Consider the following 22,853-nt stretch of genomic DNA (forward strand, 5'->3'; position numbering starts at 1 on the left):
CTGACTGAAAGACAAAGCAGAGGGTAGGATTAAAGGGTAGCTATTAGGACAGGCAAAAAGTGGGAAGAAGGATCCGTGCTGGGACTGCTGTTCACAATTTATATTAACGATTTTGACTTTGGAACCAAAAGTGCTATTTTTATATTTGCAGACAGCACCAAATTCACAGGGATTATCAACACTGAAGAGGGCTGCAATAATTTACAAGATAATAAACTTGCAGAATGAGCGCTTATTAGACAAACAAATTTCAGCACAGTTAAGTGTAGGTATTGCATTTTGGTAAAAAAAAATTAAGGCCTCATATATGAAGTAGAGCATCTTAAAATATCTAAATGAAGTAGAGGAACACAGGGAGCTAGGCATAAAAATCACAAAATAATGGCACAGGTCAATAAGGCCATAACAAAAACAAGCCAAATACTAGGGTTTATTTCTAGAGGGTTAGAATTGAAAAGTAGAGAAATTATGCTACACTTTATCAAACCTTGGCTAGAGCACACTTAATGGGGTGTAGAGTTCCGGTCACTATATTATAAAAATGATATAGAAGTATTGGAAAGGGTGTAAAAAAAAAGATGATATCGGAATTTCAAGGTTATACCTACCAGGAAAGGACGAACAAGTTTGGATCTCTTTTCCCTTGAAAAGAGAAGGCCTTGGTGGTAACCTAATAGAGGTTTTTTAATAATTATTTAAGGTTTTGATAGCGTGGGCACAGAGTATGTGTTTGCACTTGTGGGGAAGAACAAAACTGGAGGCAATCAACTTAGGATAGTCACAGAGAAATTAAACGGGCACTTCAAGAGAAACTTCTTTACCCAGAGAATCGTGAGAAAATGGATTTCACAACCAGAGTGAGTAGTTAAGGTAAATAGTATAGATATACATTTTAAGGGGAAGTTAGCTAAGCATATGAGGAAGAAAGGAATAGAGGGGAATGTGGATACCTGAGTAGGAGTGTCATTTTGTTTTATGTTTCTGTCAAGTCCCTTGGTTGTTTCATTATGTTGAAGGTGCTATATACACATAAGTTGTTTTATATAAGCACCACACATTGAAGGCCATGTTGAGAAAGTGGTTAAAAAGGCATATGTGATCCTGGGCTTTATAAATACGGACAGAGAGTATAAAGGCAAGGAAGTTATGATGAACCTTTATAAACACTGGTTTGCCCTCAACAAGAGTAGTGTTTTAAAAAAGGTTTAAAGGATTTAGAGAGGGTGCAGAATAGATTGATGAGAATGGTTCCAGGAATGCAGGACATCAGTTGCACAGATTGACTGGAGAAGCTGCAGATGTTGTCTTTAGAGCAGAGATCGTTATGAGGACATTTGATAGAGATGTTCAAAATCATGAGGAATCTAAACATGGCAGATGGTGAGAAACTTCACATTGGCAGAAGAGTGGAGAACCAGAGGACACCAAGTTAAAGTGATTACAACCAAAGGAGACCTGAGGAAAAACACTTTTATGCAGCGAGTGGCTACAAACTGAAATGCATTGCCTGAGTGTGTGGCGGAGGCAGATTCATGTGTGGCTTTCAAAGGGATTTGGATAAGTGCATGAAAGGAGAAAGCTTGCAGGATGACCACCGCATAGCCCTTGTGGCAACGAAGTCCTGTCTTCTCATTGAAGATACCCTCCGCCGTGTTGTGTGGCACTACTGCCATGCTAAATTGGATAGATTTTGAACAGATCTAGCAATTCAAGACTGGACATCCATGAGGTGCTGTGGGCCATCAGCAGCAGAATTGTATACAACCACAATCTGTAACTTCATGGCCTAGCAATCCCACACTCTACCATTACCATCAAGCCAGGGGATCAGCCCTAGTTGAAAGAAGAGTGCAGAAGGGCCTGCCAGGAGCAGCACCAGGCATACGCTAAAAAAAAATGAGGGGTCAACCTGATGAAGCTACAACTCAAGACTACTTACAGTATAAGCAGCATGTGATAGACGGAGCTAAGCGATCCCACAACCAACGGATCAGATCTAAACCCCGCAGTCCTGCACATCCAGTCGTGAATGGTGGTGGACAACTAAACAAATCACTGGAAGAGGAGGCTCCACAAGTATCCTCATCCTCAATGATGGGAGAGCCTAGCATATCAGTACAAAAGATAAGGCTGAAGCATTTGCAACAATCTTCAGCTAGAAGTGCCGAGTGGATGATCCATCTCTACCTCCTCCGGAGGCCCCCAGCATCACAGATGCCAGTTTTCACCCTATTCAGTTCGCTCCACATGACGTTAAGAAATGACTCAAAGTACTGGATACTGCAAAGGCTATGGGCCCTGACAATATTCCGGCAATATTACTGAAGAATTGTGTTCCAGAACTTCCTGCACCCGCTGTTCCAGTACAGCTATAACACTGGCATCTATCCGGCAATGTGGTAAATTATTCAGGTATGCCCTGTACGCAAAGCAGAACAAATCCAACATGGCCAATTACCAGCCCACCAGTCTACTCTTGATCATCAGTAAAGTGATGGAAGGTTCATCAACAATGATATCTAGTGGCACTTGCTTAGCAATAATCTGTTCGTTGATACTCGGTTTGGGTTCCACCAGGGTCACTCAGCTCTGGACCTCATTACAACCTTGATTCAAACATGGATGAAAAAGCTGAACTCCAGAGGTGGGGTGAGAGAGACTGCCCTTGACATCAAGGCAGCATTTGAATGAATATGGCATCAAGGATCCCGAGCAAAACTGGAGTCAGTGGGAATTGAGGGCAAACCTATGCTGTTTGGAGTCATACCTATCACAAAGGAAGGTGGTTGTGATTGTTGGAATCAATCATCTCTGTTCCAGGACATCACTGCAGCAGTTCTTCAGGGTAGTGCCCTAAGCCCACTATCTTCAGCTGCTCCATCACTGACCTTCCATCATAAGGTCAGATGTGGGGATGTTCGCTGATGATTGTACAATGTTCAGCACCATTCATGACTCCACAGATACTGAAGCAGTCCATGTCCAAGTGCAGCAAGACCTGGACAATATCCAGGCTTGGGCTGACAAATGGCAAGTAATATTTGTGCTACACAAGTGCCAGGCAATGACCATCTCCAACAAGAGAGAAACGAACCATCGCCACTTGACATTCAATGCCATTACCATCACTGAATCCTGCACTATCAACATCCTGGGGTTACCATTGACTAGGAACTAAACTGGACTAGCCATTTAATACTGTGGCTACAAGGGCAGGTCAGAGGCTCGGAATCCAGTGGTGAGTAACTCACCACCTGACTCCCCAAAGCCTGTCCACCATCTACAAGGCACAAGTCAGGAGTGTGATGGAATGCTCTCTACTTGCCTGGATGAGTACAGCTCCACCAACACTTGAGAAGCTCGACACCATCCGGGGCAAAGCAGCCCATTTGATTAGCACCCCATCCACTAACATTCACTCTCTCCACCACCAACACACAATGGCAGCAGTGTGTACCATTTACATGATGCACTGCAGGAATTCATTAAGCCTCCTTAGACAGCAAATTCCAAACCCACATGACCACTACCATCTAGGCAGCAGACACATGGGAACACAACCACCTGGAAGTTCCCTTCAAAGACACTCGCAATCCTGACTTGGAAATATATCGCTGTTCCTTCACTGTCACTGGGTCAAAATCCTGGAACTCCCTCCCTCACAGCGAGCGTATCTACACTGCATGGACTGCATATTTTTGAGTCTTTCTCTCCCTCCACAGGATACAGTATCCTATCAACATCTGCTCAAGAGGTCAGTCATTATACACAGATGCTGTCAATATTTAGCATCAAGCAGATGATATGACTGTGGGATGAATGAGGAACGCTGCCACGTACAAATTTGACAGAGGGGGCCACTGTGGAATTAGAATAATAATCCTGTATAAATTTTTTTCCCTGCCAGCCTAGAAAAATAAACATGTGATTCAGAGAGATCAGCTAACTTACCACAGACCAAGTGATGCATTCACCTATGGAGACATCGGGGACACTTTGTAGTGTTTGTAACTCATGACATACAGTTTTAAAAGAATTTGGAATTGCACATGTCATGACAGTGTCACATGATATTTATTACCCATCTTTATAGGGAAAAGAAAATCCTGGAAATATTTATTCAACTTTATTGTCCCCTCACTGTTCAGAATACATAATGAGGAAGGTGCCCATTCGGCCCTTCAAACTTGTGCCAGTTATGTAGCAGCTATGCAACGTTTTTTAATATATTCATTTATGGGATGCAGGTGCCGCTTGCTAGGCAGGCATTTATTGCCCATCCCTAATTGCCCTTGAGAAGGTGGTAGTGAGCTGCCTTCTTGAACAGCTGCAGTCCATGTGATGTAAGTATACCCATAATGCTGATAAGAAGGAAGTTCCAGGGCTTTGATCCAGCGACAGCGAAGGAGCCGTGATATATTTCCAAGTCAGGATGATATATGGCTTGGAGGGGAACTTGCAGGTGGTGGTGTCCCCATGTATCTGCTGCCCTTGTCCTTCTAGATGGTGGCGACCGTGGATTTAGAAGGTGCTGTCTGAGATTTGGTGAGTTCCTGCAGTGCATCTTGTAGATGGTTCCACTGTGCGTCAGTGGTGGAGGGAGTGAATGTTTGTGGGTGGGGTGCCAATAAAGTTTTTTGAATAGGTATCGGAGAGGGTTGATGAGAATAATGCTGTTGATGTGGTGTACATGGACTTCCAAAAGGCATTTGATACAGTGCCGCATAACGGACTTGTGAGCAAAGTTATAGCTCGTGGAATAAAAAAGACAGCAGCAACATGGATACGGAATGAGCTGAGTGGTAGGAAACAGAGTAGTGGTTAATGGAAGGTTTGTAGTGGAGTTCCCCAGGGGTCAGTGTTGGTACCCTTGCTTTTCTTGATATATATAAATGACCTAAATTTTGGTGTACAGGGCTCAGTTTCAAAGTTTGTGGATGGTACAAAACTCAGAATCATTGTGAACTGTGAGGAGGATAGTGTAGAACTTCAAAAGGACATGAATAGGTTGGTGGAATCAGCCAACAAGTGGCAGATTAAATTTAATGCAAAGAAATAAGAAATGATTCATTTAGGTAGGAAGAACATGGAGAGATGGGATAAAATAGAGGGTACAACTCTAAAGTGGGTGCAGGAGCAGAGGGACCTGGGTGTATAAGTCATTGAAGGTGGCAGGACAGGCTAAGAGAGTGCTTAATAAACCATACAGTATCCTGGGTTTTATTAATAAGGACATAGAGCACAAGAACAAGGAGGTTATGTTGAGCTTGTATAAGTCACTACTTCGGCCTCAGCTGGAGTATTGCATCCAGTTCTGGATGCCACACTTTAGGAAGGACGTGAGGCATTGGAGAGGGTTCAGAGAAGATTCATGAGACTATTCCTGTGGTGAGGAGTTTGAGTTATGAAGGTAGAGTGGAGAAATTAGGACCGTTTTCCTTTGAGAAAAGGAGGCTGGCAGGAGATTTGATAGAGGTATTGGAGCGGCGGTGACGTAGTGATATTGTCACTGGACTAGTATTCCAGGGACCCAGGGTAATGCCCTGGGGACCCGGGTGTGAATCCTTCCATGGCAGATGGTGGAATTTGATTTCAATAAAGATCTGGAATTAAAAGTCTAATGATGACCATAAAACCATCGTCAGTTATCATAAAAACCCATCTGGTTCACTAAAGTCCTTTAGGGAAAGAAATCTGCTATCCTTACCTGGCCTGGCCTACTTGTGACTCCAGACCCACAGCAATGTTACTGACTCTTAATTGCCTTGTTCAGAGGGCATTTAAGGATGGGCAATTTTAAAAAGAAATCAAGATCATGAGTGGTCTGGACAGAGTAGATGGGGCAAAACTGTTGCCACTTGTGAAAGTATTAAGAACAAGACAGCACCAATTTACAGTAATTACTAAAAGAAGCGATAGTGATATAAGGAAAAGGTTTTTCACACAGAGTGGTTAGGGTCTGGAATGTTCTGCCAGAGATGTGGTGGTGCAGGTTCAATTGAAACATTCAAAAAGAAATTAGACTGTCATTTGAAAAGAGAGAATGTGCAGGATTACAGGGAGAAGGTGGGAGAATGGATCTAGGTGAGTTGGTCATTCAGAGAGCCGGTGCAAACATGATGGACCAAGTGGCCTCCTTCTGTACGGTAGCAATTCTGTGATTAAGTCTGAACTTGTGTTTCATTTCCATTTAGGCTCTTCTCCAGGGAGGATGCTTCAAATGAGCTGATCGAGTGGTTTGAGTAAGGGTGGGTTTTTGATGCGCTGGGTATTGTGGATAGAACAGTGTGTAACTTAAATGCTGTAAGAATAAGCATTTCAGGTGGTGAAACAGTGCTCCATTGTGCATTGCCAGTTCTTTGAACACCCAGTTTTATGTTGCTTAAAGTAAATGGCCTGAGGGAATAAATTTCTTGTGATAGCTAACTTCATTGTATAATACAAGTGGAATGCAAGTCCCAGGGCAACTGATAACTGGAGTTAATTCAGCTCATGAGCAAGGTAAGTATTTTTACATATTGTGGAAAGTAAGGAGGGTGGAGAGTCTCAGGCTTTTTGCAAAAGCCATTTTCTCCAGAATGGATACCCATATACTTTTTCTACCTATGTGTTAAAACATTCCAGTGATCTTGTCCTGAAATGGTTCCATTGCAAGCAGTGGGAGGCCTTTCCAATGAGTTTTGGACAAGGTAAGGGAGAATGGCAACCCCTAGTAATTGTATTTAAGCAACTTCATCAGAGGGAGTCATTACTTTTAAAGCATAATATAAATAGCTGGAGGAAGGATGAGCAAAATTTTGTTGCAGTGAACACTTAGCATCATGCTGGCATTCTGCAATCTAGTACTGTGCACATGTTGAGCTTTACTGCAGCATTAGGCATACATAGTGGTTATATTGCTCGTCCAGTAACCCCGAAGCTTGGACTAATTAATGACTGAGAGACACGAGTCCAACTTCCACCATGAGTGAATTTAAATCTAATTAATTGAATAAAATGTAATATCAAAAGTTAGCATTCAGTAATAGTGACCGTGAAACTACCAGGTTGTTGAACAAACCCATCTGGTTCACTAATTTTTTGGGGGGGAAGGAAATCTGCCGTCTTCGTCTGGCTTGCCTTACATGTGACTCCAGACCCATAGCAAGGTTGTCGTTTAACTGCCTTCTGAAATGGCCTAGCAGGCCATTCTGTTATATTCAGAAAGGTGGCTCACCACCACTTTCATAAAGGGCAATATAAGATGGGCAAAGCGTTAGCTGTGAATGCATTTTTTTTAAACCAAGGCATGTTAACATGGTCTTGTTACTTGTCAATGGTTTTTCCACAAATATAGCTTCATCAGAACTTATTTCTGTAAACTGTACAGAGAGGGTGTTGAGGCTGGTGGTAATGGTTTAACGTACCAAATTTCAGTCTTGTTTATTTTTGTCTTATGTTCTCCACTATAAACAGCTGGCCTTTTTATATCTAGAAACTCTAGCAGTCATTGACCTTTTATTTTAATGGGTTTCATTGTGTTTCTAAGTGGAAAACAACAAAAGAAATTGTGCTGTGCTGTGTAATGCTGAAATACCTCTGTGGGGTGTGTTTAGTTTACAGGGATTAAATTAATGAGACCAAGGTACAAAGTTTTAAGCATTTGGTCTTTTCAGTTCCACAGCCACATTTATTAAAATATAGTTGGCATTTAAAGTGTTCAGCTGGATTACACAAGAAATAGGAACTCGAGTAGATCATATGGCCTGCCGAGCCTGCTCTGCCATTCAGAACAGTCATGGCTGACCTTGGGCTTCAACTCCATTTTCCTGCCCACTCCTTATATCCCTTAACTCGCTGAGATACCAAAAAATCTGTCTATCCCGGCCTTAAACCTATTCAACAATGAAATGTCCACAACCCTCTGAGGGTTCCAGAGATTTACAACCCTCTGAGTGAAGTAATTTCTCCTCATCTCGGTCCCTTACCCTGAGACTGTGCCCTCATGTTTTAGACTCCCCAACCAGTGGAAGCAATCTCTGTCTACCCTATCAAGCCCTTTCATCATTTTGTAGGTTTCAATAAGAATGCCTCTCATTCTTCTAAACTCCAGAGAATATAAACCCAGTTTACTTGGCCTCTCATCATAGGACAATCCCCTCATCTCAGGCACCAATCTAGCAAACCTTTGCTGCACTGCCTCCAATGCAAGTATATCCATTCTTAAATATGGAGACCAAAACTGCACACAGTATTCCAGATGTGGTCTCACCAAAACCCTGTATAATTGAAGCAAGACCTCTTTATTCTTGTACAATCCCCTTGCAATAAAGGCCAACATGCTATTTGCCTTCCTAATTGCTTGCTGCACCTGCATGCTAACTTTCTGTATTCCTTGTACAAGCACACCCAAATCTCTGACCATCAACACTTACAGGTTTCTCACCTTTTAAAAAATATTCTGCTTTCCCATTCTTTCAACCAAAGTGAATAATGCCACATTTCCCTACATTATAATCCATCTGACATCTTGTTGCCCACTCTCTTAATCTATCTATATCTCTTTGTAGCCTCTCTATGCCCTCGCCTTCTAGCTTGGGGCGGCAAACTTCAAACTTTGAGAATCCCGAAGCCAGTTGAAATCACATGCACTTAGCAAAGCATAGAAAGATTAGAACAAGTCAATATGGTTTTACTAAAAAGAAATGCTGTTTGACAAATTCGTTTTCTGAGGATGTAACTAGTAGGGTCGGTAAAGGGGAACCAGTTGATGCAGTATTCCTGGATTTCCAAAAGGCAATTGATAAGGTGCCAGACAAACGGTCAATAGGCAAGGGAAGGGCTCTTGGAGGTTGGGGTGATATTTTAGCATGAATAGAGGATTGGTTAACAGGTAGAAATCAGAGAGTGGGCATAAATAGGGTTTTAGCAGGCTGGCAGCCAGTGAATAGCCGCAAGGATCAGTGCTGGAATCTCACCAATGAAATACATTGTGAAAGAAACATTTCTTGGGCCTGAAAGATGGGTGTGAATATTCCACAGGGATCTGAGGGGCTGTCCTTATTAGCTACTTGCATAGATTTGCTGGACATAAAATTGAGGGGAGAATATTGAAATTTAGAATGGATATTGCAAATCATAATTATGGAAGACTGTTGAAGGGCATAGACTAGCAGGGTGGGAAGGCGTAGTTCTGAATAGAAAAATGAAGCAAAAGTGTTTTGAAAATACTAGGGAAAGGATAGATTTTTCTTTTCCCACCTATTTCCATTATTTTTAAATCTATAACTATAATACCGTGTCAGTCTTTCCACCCCACCCCCACTAGAGCTGTACTTTGAGTGTCCTGCCATCCATCCTTAATTAGCACATTCTCTTAGATAATATCACCACCTGTAACACCTCCCTGTTCCTTTGTCTGTAACATCTTTTGATCATCTGTATCACAACTTCTCCACCCCCCCCCCCCCCCCCCGCCCCCCGACCTTAAACCAGCTTATATTTCACCCCTCTCCTAACTTCACTCAGTTCTGCTGAAGGGTCATGAGGACTCGAAACATCAGCTCTTTTCTTCTCCGCCGATGCTGCCAGACCTGCTGAGTTTTTCCAGGTAATTTTGTTTTTGTTTTGGATTTCCAGCATCTGCAGTAGTTTTTTGTTTTTATCCAACAGGTAAGATTTTACTTGACAGAGAAGATCAAATAGATATAAAGGTGAAACGAAAATGACACTACAAACATTTAAAACTGGACTTTTTACAAAAAATGCACACTGAGTCCATCATGCTTTACTAAAAGATATAGAGTACAAAAACAAGGAATTAATGTTGAATTTGTGAACAAACCAAGGCTGCAGTTGGAGCATTCTGTACAATTTTGGTTATGCATAATAAGGGAATAAGAACAATGGAAAAGATGCAGTGTAGATTCAGTAGAATGTTGCCACAGATGAGGAATTATATTTTTAGAGTCACAAAAGGTAAAGGGTGATCAGGTTGAGTTCTTAAATTAGCAAGTGTTATGATGGGGTAAATAATTATTTTATTTCGATTTATTTCGATCTATTGTTTCATCTCCACCTTTTAGCCCATTTCGATCCCTTCCCCCCACCCCACCCCCACTAGGACCATCTGCCACTAGCTTGTCCTCTTGCTACCTTTAATGTCCCCATTAGCACACCCTTTAAATAATATCACCACCGTCAACACCCCTTTGTCCTTTAGTCTATGACATCTTTGGCAGTCTCTTCTTGGCCTCCACCTATCACTGGCCCCCTATTGAGCTCTCCTGTCCCACCCCCTTCTACCAGCTTATATTTCATCTCATTTCTATGTGTCTTAGTTCTGATGAAGGGTCATACGGACTCGATACGTCAACTGTATCCCTCGTCGCAGAAGCTGTCAGACCTGCTGAATTTTTCCAGTTATTTTTGTTTTTGTTCTAAATAATTCTTTTCGCTGGCAAGGTGATAATGAGGGTAGAACCTTAAGGTAATCACAATTAAATTGGAGGTTAGAAAAAACACCCCCATATTGGATAAATATAATGTGAAACTCAACCACAAACTCTGCCTATCACAAATTCTTTTAAAAGTGAATTAAATAGTTGCTTTTAAAATGGGACACGAGTAGGAGAGTGAGATTAGGTTAAGTGGTACACGATAGACCAAATAAATGTTTCGGTGGTTTTCCTCAAAAAGGAGTCTTTGCCTGTAACTGACTCTACATTTAATAAATATTACAATTCTGTTTGCAACGGCTACTAATGTTTGGAATGGAAATTTATTTCTACAGAAATCACTTTCCAGTTTAAATTGAATCTAAGAGTTCCTTATTACCAAGTGACCTGAAACCTTGTTCTATTTGTGACATCACTGAACTTGAATGCATTTTATTTTCAGTTGATTAACCAGAATGCATTTTTTTTTCCTACAAACTCCAGAACATAGAATATTTTTAGTTCCATTGATCCTCAAGCATACGTAGCCTACCAAATCAATTTTGCCAGGGAGCAGTTGTCACTGACGATTTGCGCTTCAAGAGCAGAGTTGCTTCCAAGCGTGTAAAAGCCTGTACTGTGTCAGAGTCAGTGACAATGAAAATTGCATATTCAACAATTCAGAAATATAAACATCGGGGTGAGAATGCAGTCTGAATCAAGACTACAGAGTTCAGTGCTGTTACTTTTGGCTTTATATTTGTAAATTTTTTTCTCTCTCTCTCCTAGGTTTATCCTGATTTGCAGATAACAAACGTTGTTGAGGCCAACCAACCTGTCACAATCCAGAACTGGTGCAAAAAGGGTCGTAAGCAATGTAAAGGCCACCCTCACATCGTGGTTCCTTACAGATGTTTGGGTATGTGTGTTGCTATCTTTTATTTCAAGGACGTTATTCTGGCAATTGTTTATAATCTCACGTGTCTAAGATGTTCCACATTGCATTCTCTGGAAAATGTTCTCTGAAAATTAATTTATGCTTTGAACATTAAGTGCTCCTCACACAACGTAATCTAATTAGCACCCGCACAGCCTCCAGCTACAGTGGAAGCAATCAGATAAAAATATGGTGCACCACTTAATGTTAAAATCAATTTTACATGATTCTGCACTAAAATAATTTTAATACTCTTGCATAAAGCATGTTTTTCTCCTGTAGTACTCTTCCATTTTTGTCAATCTTTTTCCTTCACATCTATCTGTCATGCTTAAATTTTTCTCTTGTTATATTAATAAGAATATTCCAAAATCTCTCTGATGTAGGTGGCACCATTTTTCACAGCATTATTTCCACTGCTTGCTGTGCGCTGTATATCAAAAGAAATGGTCACTCCTACAGCAGATCCTGTTGCTGCTCTTGCTTCTTTGTCTTTCGCTAAGCACTGTGGTCACCTGTTCCTCCTCCTTTTCTCTTTCTTCCTTCACCAATCGCTTACACATCCTAACTTGCACTTCTGTCCAAAATGCAATTTCAGAGTGACTGTGGTGCTTTTTATGGTTCCATAAACTGCCTTTCCACCACTCAACTGAGTACCTTGTTTTAGTTGCATAGAGCATTTGATGCATTTAATACAATTAAGTCAGTCAATAGTTTATGAAGTTGACCACTGTGACACTGAAATCATGATGAAGTCTGTTTTTGACCAATGATTGTCACCACAGTTGTGAGTGAAGTTAGCTTGGGCTGGGTAAGCACATTACAAACCTTTGTAAGAAAGAAATTGAAAGCTTTCTTCTTCATCTCTTAAAATCGAGACCCTAACGAACAGCCCACCTGCAGCGAGAAATTTGAAAGCTGCATTCCAGTCTGTGGGCTGCAGCTTAGCACTAGGGCTAGTATCACTGCGATGGGGATACTTAAGTTTACTGATTTTTTTTTGAGGTGGGTGGTGGGAAAAGGCAGCATTGTTGGAGAATTAATTCTGTCTATCCACAGAAGCATAGTAATATCCCTCTACCCACCCCCACCTGCAGAGTTTGACCCGGTTGAAACTTATATTTGGATTAGTTTTTGCCGAAGAACTGTTTCTTCCTTTTTCTTATCTCCCTGCCCTCATACTACTAAGATTCAGCACAACTCAATCTCTAATCCCAAGGCATTTTGCAATCCCCACAACCATAGCAAAGCTATGTGTCAGAGATCAAAAGCCCAGGGCAGGGTGAAAAATGACAGCTGAAAGAGGGAGCAGGCAGTATCAGGTCGAAGGTCAACTTTTTGACAGCATGTGGCATGCAACAGTCTGCCTGTAAATCTTTATTCCTATGTCACAATTGAGAGTTGCATCTTTTATGTCAACATTACTAATTGCTGTTAGGGCAGTAAAAGACTTGTTTGCCTTGAGACAAAAGTAAAATGTAATATTTCTATAAAGGTAACTGGAGTATTACAAATAAAAATCTCTCATAGCAGAGTAAAGCAAAGATATTTATTCCAAAGAATTTGAATTTCATAAATGATATGACGCAGATTGATTTTTTTTCAATAACAGAAGGATATAAATCAGGAGTCATTGACATGTTTCTCATCTCTTCTGTTGACCTATACAGCTTGGCTGGAAGTTTCTTCTCAATTGCAGTGTTCTTCAGGGCAAAAGATTGTGGAGTTTTAAGCATAACTTATATCCAAATAAAATCCAGTTTCTGCAATCTTTTACACTAGTTTAAAAAAAATCATAGATTGGTTACAGCACAGAAGAAAGTCATTCAGCCCAGTTAGTCCCTACTGGCCCTCTGCGAGAGCAACTTCGCTAGCCCCACCCACTCTCCTACCTTTTCCCCATAGCCTTGCAAATTTTTACTCTTAAGATAATTATCCCATTCTCTTTCTAAAGCCATGATGAAGCCACCACACTTGTCATGCAGTGCATTCCACATCTTAACTACTTTCTGCATTTAAAAAGAAGGTTTTTCCTCAATTCACTGCTTTTGCCAATCATCTAAAATTGGTGTACTCTGGTTCTCGGCCCTTCTGCCAACAGGAATGGTTTCTCCCTGTCTCCCCTGTCCAGACTCCTCATGATTTGGAACACCTCTATCAAATCTCCTCTTAACATTTTCTTTAAGGAGTACAATCCCAGCTTCTCCAGCCTAGCCACATAACTGGTTCCAGGCATGAGGGACTTCAACCCTCTCTAATGGCTTCACATACTTCCTAAAGTGTAATGCCCAGAATTGGTCGCACTACTGCAGTTGTGGCTGGACCAGTGCTTTTTAAATGTTCACCATAACTTCCTTGTTTTTGTAGTGTATGCCCCATTTATAAAGCCCAATAATTTGTATGCTTTATTAACCGCTTTCTCAATCCACCCCACCTTCAATGATTTATGCACATATACCCCAGGTTCCCTTGCTCCTACACTCTTTTAGAATTGTATCCTTTATTTTATATAGTCTGTCCTCATTCTTCACCAAAATGAATCACTTCACGTTTTTCTGCATTAAATTTCCATCTACCACATCCTTGCCCATTCCACCAGTCTGCCTATGCCCTCCTGCAATCGATCACCATCCTCCTTATAATTCACAAATTCACAATACTATTATGTTGGAAGCTGGCCTTACCACAAAACTGGCCACATCTGAAATTGAATGAATTAATGTTGCGAGTTTCTGCTAATTCTGCCGGTTTGCTCTTAAATTTAAGCTAGTTCCTTTGGTGCAAAAAAACGTTGACTAATTTATTTTTAATTCATTAACCCTGATTTCACCAATATAAGCCGGCTAGAAAATAGTTCTGTATGGGTAATCACTTTCAATTATTTAAAGTCTGGTTACTCAGCTGTACTGATTACAATGCTTATTTTTGGTGATTAAAGCCATATTCAGCTGTATTAATCAAATCCCAAGTTACCACTATTATTTAAAGCAAAAAATATTTTAAAAGTTATGTTCAAGTGCTGCCTGATTGGACAGTTTTGTAGCAAATTTCATGTTCAGCGGTAGACAAATGAATTTGAGTGGAAACTTGAGCAAATTTACTACTCCAAACAGTGGAGTTTACACCAGAATGTCAATTTGTGCCCAAAGGGGAAACTCTATCCCCTTGTGTCTCAATTTCTGAGGTTGTATAAATAATTCTTTCAAAATCAGTGGCTGGAAACATTTTAGTGACCCTGGCTAATTAAAAAGCCCACAGTTTGGGAGGTCAGCCTACAATGTTGCATTGCTTAACATGGTAATTGTATTAGCACACAGCTGTTTATTGAGGTAAAGTGATGAGATATTGTGTGAATATACTGTGTATTGCCCTGTTTGCTCCATTCTAAAGTTGCCATATGTTGCTGATAGATTAGATAGTGGCTCATCCCATTTTCCTGTTTTCTTTATCATCTCCCTGCCCTCTATCCCCACCCAAAAATATATCTTTTACCAACCTAATCAGACAATTCAAGGTAGGATATAGGTTACATTCTGCAGATTCTTGTATTTAGTTTTGTTGTCTGTTTAAAAATTAATTAGAAATTATGTAAACTTAATTAGTTAAAGGGGTTTTGATAGATTATATTCCTGAGTCACTGGATCCAAAGTACCTGGAGAGAGTTCTCATTTGACTATTGATTTCAGAATGTAGATTGTAAAAAAAAAAAGAAAAATAATTTTTGGAAGAATTTCAAAAATAAAAGATTGAATGTTAGATTCTTCACCTATAGTGAAGACAGTAGACATAAGAATTACTGGGGGGGGTGGGAATGGTCTGCACTTAATATTGAACCACTACAAATTTGTGGTAGGAGTAAACCTTTTAGACATTTCCTGTAACAGTTGGTTTCATTGAGCTAATTAATGCTGGTCCAATAGGTTTACATTTATTTTTAAAGCTTCAAAGCCTTCTACTACAGTGTATACTTTTTTTATTCATTCATGGGATGCGGCTGTTGCTAGCAAGAGCCCAACTCAGGTCCTTTTAGAGGGCGGTTAAGTTAGTGAACCAGATGGGTTTTTATAATATTCCAGTAGTTTCATCGTCACCATTACTGATATTAGTTTTTTTATTTTAGGTTTTATTTCATTAATTGAATTTAAATTCCTTAGCTGCTTTGGTGAGATTTAAGCTGTTGCCGCTGGATTACTAGTCCAGTAATTAAACAATTATGTTACTATACCCCTAAATGCCAATGTCAGAAGTGGAATTTGACTGCAAGTCCCTAGAAAGGGACCAAAATTCACCAACCTTTAGCAGTCCTTGAATCTGGTGGCCTTGGATCACTCGCCTATCCTGACAACTAGCCCTAAAACTTTCATCATTGGATCTTAAGTCTAATGCCTTAAATACTCTGCCGTCTTAATGTTGAACCTGTCAAATTGGCTATAAGTCTGGTTTGTGCGATGATTGAGCCCTCAGATGGAAGCTGAGGCAATCATCACTCAGTTGGCTGAAAATTGTTGCAAACACTTCAGCCTTATATTTTGCACTTGCATGCTGAACTCTTCCACCGTTGAAGGTGGGGTTGTTCATGAACTCTGCTCCTCCAATTACTTGTTTAAACGTCCACACCATTTGCAAATGTTGTGGCAAGACTGCAAAGCTTTGATCTGATCTGTTAGTTTTGGATTGCTTAGCTATGCCCTGCCCTGAATTGAATTAACGAACATGGCATTGAACTAAAGTCTGCTATGCAAACTAATGACATAAATTTAAGAACATAAGGAAGAGTCGGCCATTCTGCCCTTTGAGCTTGAGTCACCATTCAATTTTTTAAATTCATTCGTGGGATGTGGCTGGGCCAGCATTTATTGCCCATCCCTAATTGCCCTTGTTCAGAGGGCATTTTTAAGAGTCAACCACATTGCTATACATTGCTACGGGTCTGGAGTCACGTGTAGGCCAGGCCAGGTAAGGACAGCAGATATCCTTCCCTAAAGGGCATTAGTGAACCAGATGGGTTTGATTGACTGATTTTCAATCTCAACTCCAGCTTCCTGCACTGTCCCCCATCTCTTAATTCCCTTAGTAATCAAAGAGCTGTGGAAATTCCCAGTAGTTGAACGTATTCAAAACAGAGCTCTGTGTTACATACACATTATGCCTGTCCCTCTACATGGTAATGACATAGTTGATTATACGCCAATGCATAGGATAGGGGTGCATCGAAGCCATCTTGTTGTGATTAGGGAGGTGGAAAACTATGGTAATTAAGAGCTCACACTCAGCTCGCATCTTCAGCAAGAGGAGACCTTTGCTGTTAGAACTGCCAATGCTGTATTTTATGATAATCTCTTTGCATGCCTGGTGATCTGCACCAATTCTTACATTGAAATGACCAGGGAGGATTAGCTTGTCTAACATCGGCACAATAGCATTCAAGGAATGGAGGTCCTTATCTTTGACTTCATCAGGGTTGGTCACAGTAGGGCAGTAAACACTGATGAGTGCCTTGCAGGGAGATTGGTGGGATTGTCTTATGAGGAGAGGCTAGGGCGACTGGGTCTGTGTTCCCTTGAGTTTCGAAGAATGAGGCATGAAACTTACAGACTTTTTACAGGGTGTGACAAGGTAGATGTAGATAATAGGTTTCCACTGGCTGGTGAATCTAAAACCAGGAAACATAATCTCAAGATAAGGGGTAGACCATTTAAGACTGAGAGGGGGAGGAATTTCTTCACTCAGAGGGCGGTGAATCTTTGGAATTCTCTACCCCAGAGAGCTGTAGAAGCTCAATCATTAAGCATGTCCAAAACAGAAATCGATAGGTTTCTGGAGGCTAACTGTTTCCAGTGGTGTTCCACAGGGCACAGTGTTGGGGCCCTTGCTGTTTGTTGTATGTATTGATGATTTGGACACAAATGTGGAAGGCCTGATTGGGAAATTTGCAGATGACACAAAAATTGGCCAAGTAGTTGAGAATGAAGAGGATAGCTGTTGTCTCCAGAATTATATCAATGGTTTGGTTGAGTGGGCAGAAAAGTGGCAAATGGAATTCAATCCAGAGAAGTGTGAGGTAATGCATTTGGGGAGGGCAAACAAAGCAAGGAAATACTCATTAAGTGGGAGGATATTGAGAAAGGTTGAGGAGGTGAAAGACCTTGCAATGCATGTCCACAGGTTCCTGAAGGTGGCAGGAGAAGTGGATAAGGTGGTAAAGAAAGCATATGGAATGCTTTATTGGATCAGGTACTGAATACAAAAGCAGGGATGTAATGATGGAACTATATAAAACACTGGTTAGGCCACAGCTGGAATTCTGTGTACAGTTTTGATCACCACATTACAGGAAGGACATAATTGCTCTGGAGAGAACACAGAGAAGATTTACAAGAATGCTGTCAGGGCTTGAAAATTGCAGCTATAGAAAGATTGGATAGGCTAGGGTTATTTTCCTTAGGACAGAGGAGGCTGAGGGGTGGCCTAATTGAGGTATACAAAATTATGAGGGGCCTAGATAGGGTAGATAGTAAAGACTTGTTTCCCCTAGCTGAGGGGTCAATTACCAGGGAGCATAGATTTAAGATGATTGGTAGAAGGATTCGAGGGGAGGGAAAGTTTCTTCACCCAGAAGTTGGTGGGCGTCTGAAATTCACCGCCTAAATCAGTGGTTGAGGCTGAAACACTCAACTCATTTAAAAGGTACTTGGACCTGCATCTGAAGCACTGTAACCTGCAAGGCTGCGGACCAGGTGCTGGGAAGTGGGATTGAAATGAGCGGCTAATTTCTTTATCATCTTTTTCTGGCCAGTACAGGCATGACAGGCTGAATGGCCTCTTTCTGCGCCATAACTTTTCTATGATTCGGATGACATCGGGGGATATGGAGATTGTGTGGGAAGTGGTGTTGAGGTAATGATCCGCCATTATCTAATTGAATGGCAAAGCAGGCTCGACAAGTTGAATGGCCTTCTCCTGTTCCTTTGAGAGTTTAAGCACCATCAGACTATCATTAACACCCTTGGGAAGGCAAGTCAACTTACTGACAAGTTGGTTCATGACAGCAAAGCCTATGTCAGCTTTGTGCTGTTAATTTTCACGGCTACTCTAAAATCATGTGTAATCTGCACTGATTTCCTTGAGTTGACCCTCCTTAAGCAAACGAGTCTCGCTGAGGGCAGAGATCTGCATGTTGTACCTAGCCTGTTCTCTACTGACGAGAAGTTTCTTCTCTCAAGATCAGTCAACTGTGGTGTTGTCCATGTTCCTTGTGCCAATGCTGACTGGTCACCTTTATTTTTTGAGAATGACTTATGACAGCGTTGGTGGGATCCCTGCCATCTGCGGTCTGCTGGCAAGGGAAATGAAGCAGACAATGCTTTTCTAGCACCTTCCTCATACGAGGGAGGTGAGCAATGTGGTCCTGTAAAGGGCTGCTCAGTCAGTAATTGGCCTGCTTAAGTACAACTTCTGCTTCATTCCAGTGAAAAATGACCCTATGGCATGAGCTGCCTGTGTGCAGGTTTACAGCTTCAACTCCCAGTGAATCCACACCTGATACTACATCATGTGTCCATCGCCACAGGACTTGTGACAGATAGATGATGGATGACAGAAAGATGATGAACATGACTTGCATGTGAATTGGATTATAGTGAGGGACAATCCCCTAAGTCGCCGAGCGTAGGAGAACCAACTGCTACCTACACCTGAACTGAAGCAGTTTACCAGGGCACATGTTATCAACTGCTTGGAGGCGCAGGTGAGAGCTGGGTGAAGGAGAGGACAAATAGAGGATGAGCCACTCCAAAGAGTGCAGAAAGCCCACCTATGAAATGTGCTACCCCTCCCTTACTTATACTACAGTATATTTAGTACATTCTATTTTTAAAGTCAATTTCTTATTCAGGCAAAGTACTGTGTCTGGAAAGAGCCTCAACAGTTGTATAAGGAGCCTAGCCAAGGTTAAGTTGAAAAGGCCTCATGTAACTTGAAAAAAATGTGCAGCATTTTATTCTTTCTATTCTACCCTTCTCTTACACCATCCCTTTCTCTGACACCACATGAACTTGCAGATATCACAAAGCTATGCCTTTTAAGCTATGTGGCAAGTCCTTGTGAACCTGGTAAATTGCCTCTTTCAGAGGGGCCATTTCTTAGCCACCAAAATGTGGCAATTTATTAATTGTTCTCTAGACAATTGACATGACAGTCACGCTGAAATCAGAAATTTCATCCAAGTCTTTTCTTTGGAACTGATCCTTGTCAATTGAAAAAATGGATTGTGGAGGTTCACACTTGCTTCCACAGGTCACTTGGCAAATTGCTGCACATATTGGCTGATTATTGAGGCAATTGTTTTAATCTGTTATAACATGCAAACTTTACGTGGTTTTAAATAACTCCCTAGTAGCCACCTGTTAATTGTTAGTTAGAAGTTGTCAGATAAAGTGATAAACAATGGAAGCGATGGATAAGTGTTTCTTCCATTAATATATTCCCAGCATACAAGAAAAGATCAAAGCTGTAATTGAGAATTAGAAAATAACTTGCACTTCATAGTATCAAAGACTTACAGCACAGAATAAGGCCATTCTGCCCATCATGTTCATGCCAGCTGAATAAGAGCTATCAAACCTAATCCTATTTTCCACCTCTTGATCCATAGCCCTGCAGGTTACAGCACTCCGAGTGCTTGTCTGAGTTTTTTTTAGATGCGTTGAAGGTTTCTGGAGGCTACCACCCTTTCGGACAGTGCGTTCCAGAACCCTGCTACCCTCTGGGTAAAAGAAATACTCCTAAATTTCCTTCGAATCCTTCTACCAATTATTTCAGTTTGTCCATGTCAAAACTGCCAGAATCTCTGCAAATTCTCTTCAGGCTGATATGAAAAATGAAACTTGTCGGATATCCTGTTTTAAAAGTCTTTTGTAAACAGTGTACAGAAACCTGACAGCTGATTAATGTCACACTTAACTGAACCTGAAGATTTAAAGAAATTTTACACCAATAATGTTGTTTTGATGACCGCAGTTGGCTACTCCTGCAGCTGGCAATTGTAGAACACCTGATCCCTAATACCACCCAGGACCCATCTTAATTTAAAAGATTCGTCTGGGATGTTTTCGTGCAGGCTCATGTGGGGTTTTCTGTTTGGATTAGTAGAATGAAGCAACAAGTCGTTAGTTTTAGATGCCTGTTAAAACATATACTTCCAGGTTTGTTTTTAAGACTTCCTGTGATTTTCAAAGCTTTCACCCAACCTTTTGGCTCTGCAGTTTTAGAGTCATTTGGCTGCAACAGATCTACAAATTTGAACAGATTTGTGGTTGCAGTGCACTGAGCCAAATTTTTTTATTCATTCATGGGATGCAGGCTTCGCTGGCTGGGCCAGCATTTATTACCCATCCCTAGTTGCCCTTGAGAAGATGGTGGTGAGCTGCCTTCTTGAAACGCTGCAGTCCATGTGGTGTAGGTACACCCACAGCGCTGTTAGGGAGGGAGTTCCAGGATTTTGACCCAGCGACAGTGAAGGAACGGCGATATATTTCCAAGTCAGGACGGTGAGTGACTTGGAGGGGAACTTCCAGGCGGTGGTGTTCCTGTTAATCTGCTGCCCTTGTCCTTCTAGGTGGTAGTGGTTGTGGGTTTGGAAGGTGCTGTCTAAGAAGCCTTGGTGAATTCCTGCAGTGCATCTTGTAGATGGCACACACTGCTGCTACTGTGCGTTGGTGGTGGAGGGAGTGAATGTTTGAGGATGTGGTGCCAATCAAGCAAACTGCTTTGTCCTGGATGGTGTCCAGCTTCCTCAGTGTTGTGGGAGCTGCACTCTTCCAGGCAAGTGGGAAATATTCCATTACATTCCTGACTTGTGCCTTGTAGATGGTGGGCAGGCTTTGGAGAGTCAGGAGGCAAGTTACTCGTCGCATGATTCCTAGCCTCTGGCCTGCTCTTATAGCAACAGTATTTATATGGCTAGTCCAGTTCAGTTTCTGGTCAATGATAAGCCCCAGGATGTTGATAGTGGAGGATTCGGTGATGGCAATGTCATTGAACATCATGGGGCGATTGGTTGGATTCTCTCTTATTGAAGATGGTCATTGCCTGACACTTGTGTGACACGAATGTTACTTGCCAGTGAGCAGGTTATTGTTAAGCAAGTACCGCTTGATAGCACTGTTACTGTTACTCCATTACTTTACTGATGATGGAGAGTAGCCTGATGGGGCGTTAATTGGCCGGGTTGAATTTGTCCTGCTTTTTGTGTACAGGACATACCGGGCAATTTTCCACTTAGCCGGGTAGATGTCAGTGTTGAAGCTGTACTGGAACAGCTTGGCTAGGGGCGCAGCAAGTTCTGGAGCACAAGACTTCAGTACTATTGCCAGAATGTTGTCAAGGCCCATAGCCTTTGCAGTATTCAGTGCCTTCAGCAGTTCCTGATATCACGTGGAGTGAATCGAATTGGCCGAAGACTGGCATCTGTGATGCTGGGGACCTCCGGAGGAGGCAGAGGTGGGTCAAGCACTTGGCACTCGGCCCTTCTGGCTGAAGATTGTTGCGAATGCTTCAGCCTTATCTTTTGCACTGCTGCCCTGGGCTCCTCCATCATTGAAGAAGGGGATATTTGTGGAGCCACCTCCTCCAGTGAGTTTTTTAATTGCCCACCACCATTCATGACTGGATGTGGCAGGACTGCAGAGTTTAGATTTGATCCGTTGGTTATGAGATTGCTTAGTTCTGCCTATCACTTGCTGCTTATGCTGTTTAGCACGCAAGGAGTCCTGTTTTATAGCTTCAGTAGCTTTGGTGGTGCTTCACTTTCTAAATAGATGACTTCTGCTTCTAAAGGACCTGATTCCTTGTGGACTGCACTTGCGCCCAAACTGGGTACCCTCTGGCCTTACCCACATGGTTATCAATCACTTCGCAGCCTGTTGACAGTGGCCTGGCTGGCTTTTCATGAGGTATCACCACTAAATCTGATCTTGACTTCAATCCTTTCACCCTTGAGTCATCAGTGGGAACAGTGGATGATGTCTCTTTTTTTTCCCCCAGTCAGAAGAGTCATAGCATCTCAATCCACACTTGAGCTTTGCTGATCTGAGATTCGATACTATGTCTATTGTACCTATTGAGTTATCAGGAATGTTGTATGTAAGTTTATTGTGAATCAACAAGTGTAAATGTTTAATGTAGAAACAGCAGGAATATCAATAACACAATAAATGATCCCTAATCATTACACTGATGGCTTCACTTCCAGGTCAGTTCTTCTGTACGTTAGCCCTTTAAGTTAAGTCTACATGTGATAGATGCTTTTTTGGAAAAAGATAAGTTGAGAGTAACATTTTTTTTTAAATCGTCGTTTGGAAGTACAGAACTTGAGTATTGCTGAAAAAAGAGACATGCTGTCTAAGTTTTTCATCTTGCACTCATCAGGACAGATTGCAAGATTACCAACAGTAAAGAGAGCAACAATTTATACTACATATGAAGAGAGTGCTGATTAGTTG

General features: G+C 41.5%; 1 protein-coding gene across 4 annotated transcripts in view; it reads left to right on the plus strand.

Moving 5' to 3' along the window:
* appa (amyloid beta (A4) precursor protein a) overlaps positions 1-22,853 on the plus strand; it is a 198,825-nt gene that overhangs the window by 71,231 nt on the left and 104,741 nt on the right. For all 4 annotated transcript variants that reach the window (XM_078560355.1, XM_078560353.1, XM_078560354.1 and 1 more), the window contains exon 3: positions 11,205-11,334. In XM_078560355.1, the coding sequence (XP_078416481.1) occupies positions 11,205-11,334 (130 nt within the window). The remainder of the gene's footprint in view (positions 1-11,204; positions 11,335-22,853) is intronic.

This window comes from Cetorhinus maximus, chromosome 16 (genome assembly GCF_964194155.1).
Source record: "Cetorhinus maximus chromosome 16, sCetMax3.hap1.1, whole genome shotgun sequence".
NCBI lineage: Eukaryota > Metazoa > Chordata > Chondrichthyes > Lamniformes > Cetorhinidae > Cetorhinus > Cetorhinus maximus.